The 11,418-nt window shown below is 45.0% G+C and overlaps 1 protein-coding gene across 5 annotated transcripts in view; it reads left to right on the top strand.

The window, feature by feature from the left end:
- The first annotated feature begins 1,072 nt into the window (after positions 1-1,072).
- Positions 1,073-11,418, top strand: part of LOC118364795 (girdin-like) — a 34,723-nt gene continuing 24,377 nt past the window's right edge. For 2 of the 5 annotated variants that reach the window (XR_008103267.1, XM_052503273.1), the window contains exons 1-6: positions 1,159-1,440; positions 1,846-1,939; positions 2,048-2,139; positions 4,750-4,855; positions 10,353-10,422; positions 11,263-11,321. Coding sequence is in view for 4 of the 5 variants with exons in the window: in XM_052503273.1 (XP_052359233.1) it covers positions 1,439-1,440; positions 1,846-1,939; positions 2,048-2,139; positions 4,750-4,855; positions 10,353-10,422; positions 11,263-11,321 (423 nt within the window). In the remaining variant the exon portion in view is untranslated. Of the gene's footprint in view, positions 1,125-1,158; positions 1,940-2,047; positions 2,140-4,749; positions 4,856-10,352; positions 10,423-11,262; positions 11,322-11,418 lie in introns of those variants that run through there. The other 3 variants (XM_052503275.1, XM_052503272.1, XM_052503274.1) reach the window with 3 other exon arrangements.

Genomic DNA, 11,418 nt, shown 5'->3' with positions numbered 1-11,418 from the left:
GGGCTGTTATTCCCATCAGGGCTGTTATTCCCATCAGGGCTGTTATTCCCATCAGGGCTGTTATTCCCATCAGGGCTGTATTTATTTTTTTAATAAAAAAATATTTAAAAAAAAATTGGGGGGGTGACAGTTAACTTCATGCCTAAAATCTATGTTTTATAATGCTATTCTACACATTTTGTCATGAGACTATGAGAAAATGTTGCAGTTTTAAAGTAAATTGCCTACTATTTACACATTTTGCCATGAGGCTGAGAAAGAATTTAGCAGTTTTTAGATAATTTCCTGCAATTCTTAGATTTTGCTATCATACGCTCCTCCCGCCCAACAAGAAAAAGTTGTGTTATAATAATTTGGTTGGCGGCCCCCTAGAGATCCGGGCCCAGGGCACGTGCCTTGCGTTCGTGCCGGCCACCACATGAAGCAACATCAGGAGTGTGGTAGTACTTATTTTGAACACATGATGGTGCTATAGTATTATATTGGATATCAAATGGCTCTGGGTTATCACTGTGTAAAATGGATTCAATGAGAGATGAGAATTACTTTTTCATGTTCAGTTAGTTGTATGTTCACCGCAAAGTTTGATATCAACATTTTTAGTAAGTTTTATTATAGACTATTCATGTTGAAATTACAGCCTAGGCTTACTCGTGTTGTAAATCGTTATAAACATGTAATGGGGCTTATCGTTTGATAGTTTTTTGGGGGGGATTTGGATTGCGGTTTATGTATCTCCTCAACTTGTATGATACCATGTTTTGCACTTTTTCTGTCCAAATTGTATTTTGTTATAAGGAATAGCCTTTATGTAGCCTATGGTGGTGATATGGAATGGGAAACGTGCTTTCCATTCCTGCTTCTTCTAGTGAAGAGTTGCGTGGTTTTAGCATTATCCCTGTGTTGCTTATTGTCGCTTTGGGATGAAAAAGGACCTGCCTCCTCCCAGCGATGAGGAGATGGAGAGGGTGGGGTGGGTGGGTGCCGTTGTCATGGCAACAGATTAAGGTCAAAAAAATATTTTAGACAGCTCTATTAGCACTTTTTGCTCCTGCGGATTAGCACCAACTCGGGATTATTTGATTTGGGTGGTGGCATCAGGGATGTGCGATGGTTTGACTGAGGTTAGTGTGTTATCGTTTTGTCATGACAAAGATACGGACCGGTACACAGATACGATTTATTCAGAGTGAGAGATCGTTGTAACTTTTTTTGCACACTTAGTGTGGCTACTTTCCCGGCACTGCGTCACTCGTGGGTTGAGTGTCCTGCAACAGAACGTCGAATTGTAGGTGGTGGATACTGATACGCGCGTGCATGTGTTTTTGTACGGGAAAGAGAGTGAGGAGTGGAGAGAAAGAGGGAGGTAACGTTAGGTGTGTGCCACCTGACTGCCTGCAGATGCCTTTGCAGCAGCAGGGAATGGACCTTCCAAAGGATGTAGGTGACAGAATACATTTGCGGGGGAAATGCCAATGGAATCTTTTTTGAACAATGCGTGTCCACGGCTACATATCGACATATTTTCAAAACAAATGATGTAGCATGTTAGTTTGTGTACTAGCGACACAAGTGCGTACGGGGCTATTATGCAGTCTCACTGCGGCTGCAGCAGGGAGCTACTTGAATTCTCAAATAGTTTTACTAAAGCGACGGGATCTTTGCCGACCACAAGAAATGCTGCAGGCTTTCGCACAATGACAGTGGCTGTGTCCTGCGTTTCATTCACCTCTAGGGATAGGACGAATGTTTGAATAAAGAGTGTTCTCTGTTTATCAAGCAAACGATTTATCTTTTGACGCCTACATAAGTCATCATCAAATCCAATATGTTTTGCTGATAAAGGATCGATCAATCATCAAGGACATCGATCAAGATGGAAAGCGAGGTTTTTCTTCCCCATCTGGAGCAATTTATGCTCAGCCCGCTTGTCATTTGGGTAAGTACCTTTCTGCATGTTAAAAATGTAGCTATGATAAATGTTCTTGGCGTTGATTTTCTTATTAATAAGCAAATAATGATGTTTTTATTTTTTTGTTTTGTTTAGGTGAAGACATTTGGGCAAAACGATGGGAACATGACATTGGATTATCCCGAGTTACTGGATGGGGTCTTTTTGAACAAAATCATGATTCAAATGTAAGTTTAGTCTGTTTTTGTTTTGTTTAGTTGCACATTTTGCCCTGTGCACTGCAGCCAATAAGGAAGTTGGCTCTATGCCGGCCTGGTGTAACCTAATCCAAGCCAATGAGCAGCACTGTCCAGATAAAACAGTTAATGTAGCTGGAATTTGACACATTTTGACCCAGTAGCCCATGTCAATGATTGGCTTATCAACCGCTTCTGCTCATCTGACAGCAAGCTACAGTGTTGCTCATAATGTTGCTGTGATCATCCATGCTAATAACGAGAGAAGTTACATAATAATAGGCTATTTAACTTGGTTGTAATTTTGACTATAGTCTTAGGGCCAGTCTCTCTGCTAACATGCTAACTCCTTGTCAGTCGTTGTCATGTTTGGTGTGACAATGACATCAGTGGAGTTAAGAGGAGCACCAACAGATCTGGGACCAGGCTGTTTTGACTCCATTTTGACTCCATTTGGGCATGCTATAATTAGAGTGAGTTCTGCTGCCAACTTCATGCAAAACAAAATGTATGTACAAAGTGATATAACACTTAACCTGTTTGTACTCCAGTCCTCTCAGAATTTAGCGCATTTTAGGAATGCTATTTTTAGAGCTCTAAGTTGTGCTGGTTCGGTCAGGGTCATTCTGCCTGATATTTAGTGTTTTCAGAATGAAGTTGTGTTCTTGTCTGTTTCTGCGTGTCGGTTAGTGGATACAGCTGTTACTAATACAGCACAGAGCTGCTGAAGTTCCTCTAACTAGTCGATGCAGCACAACAGTGTGTGCTTTGTCACTCACTTGCCCTGAAGGTGTTCATTGTTGTCTGTCTGTCTGTCTGTCTGTCTGTCTGTCTGTCTGTCTGTCTGTCTGTCTGTCTGTCTGTCTGTCTGTCTGTCTGTCTGTCTGTCTGTCTGTCTGTCTGTCTGTCTGTCTGTCTGTCTGTCTGTCTGTCTGTCTGTCTGTCTGTCTGTCTGTCTGTCTGTCTGTCTGTCTGTCTGTCTGTCTGTCTGTCTGTCTGTCTGTCTGTCTGTCTGTCTGTCTGTCTGTCTGTCTGTCTGTCTGTCTGTCTGTCTGTCTGTCTGTCTGTCTGTCTGTCTGTCTGTCTGTCTGTCTGTCTGTCTGTCTGTCTGTCTGTCTGTCTGTCTGTCTGTCTGTCTGTCTGTCTGTGATGGAGTTGACAAGACATTACAAAACAGATCTGGGACAAAATAGGTTTTTGTGTGAAGTCCATAGCCATCAAAGTCTTAAAGGAAGTCTTCAAGAGCTTACTGAGTAGCTTATTGTTGGGGTACCTTATGGCTGGGAGAATTATCATCATCACAAACTGATGTCCCCTCTGATAGACAGTCATTAGTGTGGCTGGGGGTTTGTTAGACCCAGGCTGTCCAATGAAAAGGCACTATAACCCCATAGAATAACTTTTATTATGGGTAGACATAGCCTAGCTCTGAACCCGAGGTACATGCCTTTTTGGGTGTGTAATATCAATTTCTAGGACTAATGTGTTATGTTTGAAGGGACCCAAATATACATATCCTGTCTTCTTGGGGATAAGAGCGTCTGTCACAGTCTGGCTAAAAAACAATACACCCCCCCCCACACACACACACACACATACATACATACACACACACACCACACGCATTAATTACACACACTCACACACACACACACACACGATGCTGGGGCCTGCCGGTGGGTTAGGTTTAGGATAATCCCTTGGATTGCATGGAGACCCTCTGGATCAGGGGCTTGTTGATAGTGTTTAGTTTTATGTGGAGAGCGAGACAGATGGCAGGGAGGGAGACAGTAGTGGCTCAGAGACCTACAAGAGACTATGGGGTCATCCTCATTAGGGCTCACAGTAGTGAAACATTTTGCAACGGGAATCGAACATATGTGTTTCTTATTGGACCAGTTCAGGTAGTCCCTTCCTGTTTTGGAATGTTTGCTTCCATTTGCTGCCTAATGAATACAGCCATGGACAGATACCAGGGTACATCCTGCCAAATAGGTTTAGGTCACTGTGTCAGTCAGATTGCCAGTCGTTAGGGAAATTGAAATGGCTGGGAAGGGAGTGGATGACTGAAGGGAGGGCTCTTTTAGGTGCTTGAGTGGAGTGTTGCTAACCTGGTCCCAGATCTGTTTGTGCTGTCTTCCCAACTCACACGTGTCAAGGACCATAGGAGTTAGAAAAACTGAGCAAACAGATCTGGGACCAGGCTCGAGTGGAGCAGGCTGATGCTATGGCTAGAGAGCAGCTACCATTTGGCTGTGAGTTCATCATGCCATGAGCCTGACAGAGGGAATGGTGTAATGGGGCAGAAAAAGAGGGAGAAACAGAGAGAGAGAGCTAGAAGCAGGTTTGATGGGAGTTAAAGCCAAGTTTAGTCAGATGTACAATATATTTATAGCACCTGGCTTACCACATAACTCACCACCTCTGTGGCTGTAGAAATAGCATCTAATACGTCTTAGAAATAGCATTTAAATTGAATGTAATTTCATTTCCTTCAGAAATCACACGGGTAACACTTTTACCATCTTTGTGGCTGTAGCTAAAATACGTTGTTGTAATTAAGTTGCTATAACGTTATTATAATGTTTTCATTCTCCTCAGAAATCCCAAAGCGACTCTTCCGAGCGTCAACAAAGTGAACGACGACCCCAGTCAGAGGATTCTGAACCTGACCGTTCTCATCCGTCAAATCAAAACCTATTACCTAGTGAGTTACAGCTATGGATGTTCCCTCTTAGTTAAGTTTCCACCATTAAACATTCCTCCCTTTTATACTGTGTGGAACATTTGAGTTTGAAAGATTGGCAAGTCAAACCAAATTCGTTCTAGGGAAGGGACACGCAAACACACACTCACAGTCTCAAGAAATGCATGATGGGAAGGGTTAATACCCTCGAAGTGAGGAGAGCATCTCTCTGCACATCTGGCCCACGGCCCTGGCCTGATCTGGTCGGCCACCAGGCCACCCACCAGACTGTCAACCAGCCTCTTCTTAAGACGGCTGCCCTAAATATCACCACATCCACCATGTAAACATCTGTGCCATCAGTGTGTGTCGTTAGGTAGGCTACAGTAATGCCTGTGCCATCAGTGTGTGTCGTTAGGCAGGCTACATTAATGCCTGTGCCATCAGTGTGTGTCGTTAGGCAGGCTACAGTAATGCCTGTGCCATCAGTGTGTGTCGTTAGGCAGTCTACAGTAATGCCTGTGCCATCAGTGTGTGTCGTTATGTAGGCTACAGTAATGCCTGTGCCATCAGTGTGTGTCGTTAGGCAGGCTACAGTAATGCCTGTGCCATCAGTGTGTGTCGTTAGGCAGGCTACAGTAATGCCTGTGCCATCAGTGTGTCGTTAGGCAGTCTACAGTAATGCCTGTGTCATCAGTGTGTGTCGTTAGGCAGTCTACAGTAATGCCTGTGCCATCAGTGTGTGTCGTTAGGCAGGCTACAGTAATGCCTGTGCCATCAGTGTGTGTCGTTAGGCAGTCTACAGTAATGCCTGTGCCATCAGTGTGTGTCGTTAGGTAGGCTACAGTAATGCCTGTGCCATCAGTGTGTGTCGTTAGGCAGTCTACAGTAATGCCTGTGCCATCAGTGTGTCGTTAGGCAGGCTACAGTAATGCCTGTGCCATCAGTGTGTGTCGGGAGGCTACAGTAATGCCTGTGCCAAGTGTGTGTCCTGGCAGTCTACAGTAATGCCTGTGCCATCAGTGTGTGTCGTTAGGCAGGCTACAGTAATGCCTGTGCCATCAGTGTGTGTCGTTAGGCAGTCTACAGTAATGCCTGTGCCATCAGTGTGTCGTTAGGCAGGCTACAGTAATGCCTGTGCCATCAGTGTGTGTCGTTAGGCAGTCTACAGTAATGCCTGTGCCATCAGTGTGTGTCGTTAGGCAGGCTACAGTAATGCCTGTGCCATCAGTGTGTGTCGTTAGGCAGGCTACAGTAATGCCTGTGCCATCAGTGTGTGTCGTTAGGCAGGCTACAGTAATGCCTGTGCCATCAGTGTGTGTCGTTAGGCAGTCTACAGTAATGCCTGTGCCATCAGTGTGTCGTTAGGCAGTCTACAGTAATGCCTGTGCCATCAGTGTGTGTCGTTAGGCAGGCTACAGTAATGCCTGTGCCATCAGTGTGTGTCGTTAGGCAGTCTACAGTAATGCCTGTGCCATCAGTGTGTCGTTAGGCAGTCTACAGTAATGCCTGTGCCATCAGTGTGTTTAGGCAGGCTACAGTAATGCCTGTGCCATCAGTGTGTGTCGTTAGGCAGTCTACAGTAATGCCATCAGTGTGTGTCGTTAGGCAGGCTACAGTAATGCCTGTGCCATCAGTGTGTGTCGTTAGTCTACAGTAATGCCTGTGCCATCAGTGTGTGTCGTTAGGCAGGCTACAGTAATGCCTGTGCCATCAGTGTGTGTCGTTAGGCAGGCTACAGTAATGCCTGTGCCATCAGTGTGTGTCGTTAGGCAGGCTACAGTAATGCCTGTGCCATCAGTGTGTGTCGTTAGGCAGGCTACAGTAATGCCTGTGTCATCAGTGTGTGTCGTTAGGCAGTCTACAGTAATGCCTGTGTCATCAGTGTGTGTCGTTATGTAGGCTACAGTAATGCCTGTGTCATCAGTGTGTGTCGTTAGGCAGGCTACAGTAATGCCTGTGCCATCAGTGTGTGTCGTTAGGCAGGCTACAGTAATGCCTGTGCCATCAGTGTGTGTCGTTAGGCAGTCTACAGTAATGCCTGTGCCATCAGTGTGTGTCGTTAGGTAGGCTACAGTAATGCCTGTGCCATCAGTGTGTGTCGTTAGGCAGGCTACAGTAATGCCTGTGCCATCAGTGTGTGTCGTTAGGCAGGCTACAGTAATGCCTGTGCCATCAGTGTGTGTCCTGTAATGCCTGTGTCATCAGTGTGTGTCGTTAGGCAGTCTACAGTAATGCCTGTGCCATCAGTGTGTGTCGTTAGGCAGGCTACAGTAATGCCTGTGCCATCAGTGTGTGTCGTTAGGCAGTCTACAGTAATGCCTGTGCCATCAGTGTGTGTCGTTAGGTAGGCTACAGTAATGCCTGTGCCATCAGTGTGTGTCGTTAGGCAGTCTACAGTAATGCCTGTGCCATCAGTGTGTGTCGTTAGGCAGGCTACAGTAATGCCTGTGCCATCAGTGTGTGTCGTTAGGTAGGCTACAGTAATGCCTGTGCCATCAGTGTGTGTCGTTAGGCAGTCTACAGTAATGCCTGTGCCATCAGTGTGTGTCGTTAGGCAGGCTACAGTAATGCCTGTGCCATCAGTGTGTCGTTAGGCAGTCTACAGTAATGCCTGTGCCATCAGTGTGTGTCGTTAGGCAGTCTACAGTAATGCCTGTGCCATCAGTGTGTGTCGTTAGGCAGTCTACAGTAATGCCTGTGCCATCAGTGTGTGTCGTTAGGCAGGCTACAGTAATGCCTGTGCCATCAGTGTGTGTCGTTAGGCAGGCTACAGTAATGCCTGTGCCATCAGTGTGTGTCGTTAGGCAGGCTACAGTAATGCCTGTGCCATCAGTGTGTGTCGTTAGGCAGTCTACAGTAATGCCTGTGCCATCAGTGTGTGTCGTTAGGCAGTCTACAGTAATGCCTGTGCCATCAGTGTGTGTCGTTAGGCAGGCTACAGTAATGCCTGTGCCATCAGTGTGTGTCGTTAGGCAGTCTACAGTAATGCCTGTGCCATCAGTGTGTGTCGTTAGGCAGTCTACAGTAATGCCTGTGCCATCAGTGTGTGTCGTTAGGCAGGCTACAGTAATGCCTGTGCCATCAGTGTGTGTCGTTAGGCAGTCTACAGTAATGCCTGTGCCATCAGTGTGTGTCGTTAGGCAGGCTACAGTAATGCCTGTGCCATCAGTGTGTGTCGTTAGGCAGTCTACAGTAATGCCTGTGCCATCAGTGTGTGTCGTTAGGCAGGCTACAGTAATGCCTGTGCCATCAGTGTGTGTCGTTAGGCAGGCTACAGTAATGCCTGTGCCATCAGTGTGTGTCGTTAGGCAGGCTACAGTAATGCCTGTGCCATCAGTGTGTGTCGTTAGGCAGGCTACAGTAATGCCTGTGTCATCAGTGTGTGTCGTTAGGCAGTCTACAGTAATGCCTGTGTCATCAGTGTGTGTCGTTATGTAGGCTACAGTAATGCCTGTGTCATCAGTGTGTGTCGTTAGGCAGGCTACAGTAATGCCTGTGCCATCAGTGTGTGTCGTTAGGCAGGCTACAGTAATGCCTGTGCCATCAGTGTGTGTCGTTAGGTAGGCTACAGTAATGCCTGTGCCATCAGTGTGTGTCGTTAGGCAGGCTACAGTAATGCCTGTGCCATCAGTGTGTGTCGTTAGGCAGGCTACAGTAATGCCTGTGCCATCAGTGTGTGTCGTTAGGTAGGCTACAGTAATGCCTGTGTCATCAGTGTGTGTCGTTAGGCAGGCTACAGTAATGCCTGTGCCATCAGTGTGTGTCGTTAGGCAGGCTACAGTAATGCCTGTGCCATCAGTGTGTGTCGTTAGGCAGGCTACAGTAATGCCTGTGCCAGACCTACAAGGCTTTGGAATGACCCATTTGGGTGGGATCACGACAGAGAGCGAGAGAGTCCCTCTCAGTCACGACTGTCTATCTGTCTAATGCTGCGGTTTGGATGTAAAACAGAGCAATTATACAGACATAAGATCAGAAACCGAATGTATTTAGCTAGTTTGTTTGTATGAAACACAATTATTCTAGTGTCTGTATTTATATACAGGGCATGCATTTGTACAAACCCTCATCATACAGCACACACAGTGTGTCATTACAGTATATCATCTAGAAAAATCCATGAAGAATGATAGTCTTTTGAAATGATATTGTCGTAGTTTATACGTAAAGGGTCTGTGGTGTGTTTACCAGCAATCTACTTTCCCAAGGGTTTGATTTGGATTCTTGCTCAGCAAAAAAAACAAAAAAGAACAGGAAAGAAACACCAAGAACAATCAAGATATCTAATGAATTCCCCTCAGAATTCCTTATGGGCCCCGGTCAAAAAGGAGTGGATTGCAATTTGGGAGGTATGCTAAGATGGCAAATGAAGACGGCAGCTCTCCTCTCTCTGCAGTAATGTAGGCTACAATGCTTGATCAAGAGATGAAATGGATTCTGTTTCCCAGACACTCTCATTTCAGGACAGATTCAAATTCTGTCATATTTAAACATAATTATTTTGGGATGGAATTGGCCTAGTTTGTGTTAGTCTTAGATTTGTGCATTTTGTGACAGGATTTTCAAAGATATATTATTTTTGTCATAGTCAGCTGCAATGTTGCAGCTGTAATCTCTGTCAAATGTATCCAAGTCTTATTTTGTGTGTAGTGCACCAATCACTGGTTGAAGAGATGATTTTATCTCAACTCTGCTATAAACCGCAGTCCAAAAAAAATGACTTCACTTCATAATCCGATTTTAGCTCGAGGGGGAAATCAAAGTGACCCCAGAACCCAGTCCCTTGAACATTCCTCACTGGAAATGGGTCGCGGTCACTGGAAAAATGTACTGGTTGGTTGGATGGCAGTGGTTGATTTTACTGCATCACAGCTGCATGGATCGCCAGACTGGAACTCTCTTACTAGGGACTTTACTAATTGTTTCCTGAACTGAAGAGGGGTCCTGGTTTTCCCAATGGGAAATTAAACACTGCATTACACATTCACACCACATTAGCCTAGCTAGCCACTGTAGCGACCAACAAACAGACATGGGTTCAAATAGTATTTAGTCTCTTTCCAATACTTTCGCTGTGCTCGATTGAGCTTACCCTGGAACCAATGGAATAGTCCCTAAAGTGCAAACCCCTCCCACCTGGCACTCAACGCAGGCTCAATAAAATGTGCTACATATTTGAAAGAAAATACAAATATTTTATTTGAACTCCGGTCTGGTCAACAATTCCCCAGACTGAAAAGTGCCTTGGCACCACTGGCATTATAGACTGAAAGGGTTATGCATAAAGAAGCACCAAAGAAACTGCCCATTTCTTACAGCCATTCTGGTCCCTCTCCGTCTGTTGGCACCAAGTCAACACATTTAAATGCCTGACTATACAATCCCAACCCTACTCATTCAGATAGCATTGGCCAGATCCCAATAGTGTTTTTTTTTGTCCTCCTGTCTCACTTTTTCGTTGTCCTTTTCTGTACCCATTCTCCCTCTTTCATCCCCCCTTTTCTCTCTTTCCTAGGAGACTCTGAGGCAGCTGATCATGATGCCCTTACCCAGCGTGTTGCTGCTTGGCAGGACTCCTCACTGTGGTGTGTTTGCCCACCATGCCCACACCGTTTTACATTCTGTTGAGAAACCCAAAGAGAGAGAGCAGTACACCCTTTGAATTCTACCGGTGCCCATTTAATTCTATGTGAAGTACAGTACTACTTTAGTTCCACATATGTAGCATCTTCATTTGATCACCCTGTTGTTGCCGGAAATGTCGAACTTCTATTGTATTCCATGTTTAAAAGGGCTTTTAAAGTTGGTCATATCCACTCAAAAATGTCCGACTTGATTTGCCCCAACAACATTTTTATCAACCATTACAAAAATGTTCATAAATTATAATCCACACAATAATTCACATTTCCTGTTGCTGCAGGATTATTTTCCTTCTATGAGAAAGTGGTCAAATGAAGATCCTACCTGTAGACTTGGTTTGCCAGTCACACATGTCTGTTGAGAGACTAGAAATACCAACTGTATCTGTGCTGCATAGTTAAGTACAGTTTGTAAGATGATTGACACCATCTTAGCGTTTGCAGTATCATCCTTCCATTTGTTGTCCCTGACATACCGTGACATAATATAATTATTCATATGAGTAAACTGAACTCAAACCAGACCAGTTAATTTGCAATGCTGCCCTATAAATTGACCTCAAAACTCCTATAAGACAGACTTTGAGGGCCTTCGCTGTCTGTGTCTTCAGCAGATGTGTAATTCAAATGCACACCATCAGTCTGATAGATGTGCTTAGCCTTGGTGACAGGCTCTGGCCTGATGAGTGACCCAAATTCACACAGCAGCCTGTTAGACTACATCTGAATCTCCTTTAATCTGAATTTAATGTGGGGGTTGTATTTTGGGGGTTTTCTCCTCAGAGCAAAGTTTGGAGGAAATGAAGAAATTACTTCTTCTCTTATTGGGATGTGCTGTCCAGGTAGGAGGAGTTGGAGGGGTGTGTGTAGTTGTGTGTCACTGTGTGTGTAGTTGTGTGTCACTGTGTGTGTTTGCTTGCTTTTATTTGTCTGAAATTC

The sequence above is a fragment of the Oncorhynchus keta genome, unplaced genomic scaffold, assembly GCF_023373465.1.
Source record: "Oncorhynchus keta strain PuntledgeMale-10-30-2019 unplaced genomic scaffold, Oket_V2 Un_contig_1690_pilon_pilon, whole genome shotgun sequence".
NCBI lineage: Eukaryota > Metazoa > Chordata > Actinopteri > Salmoniformes > Salmonidae > Oncorhynchus > Oncorhynchus keta.
This window is presented reverse-complemented; position numbering and strand designations above follow the sequence as displayed.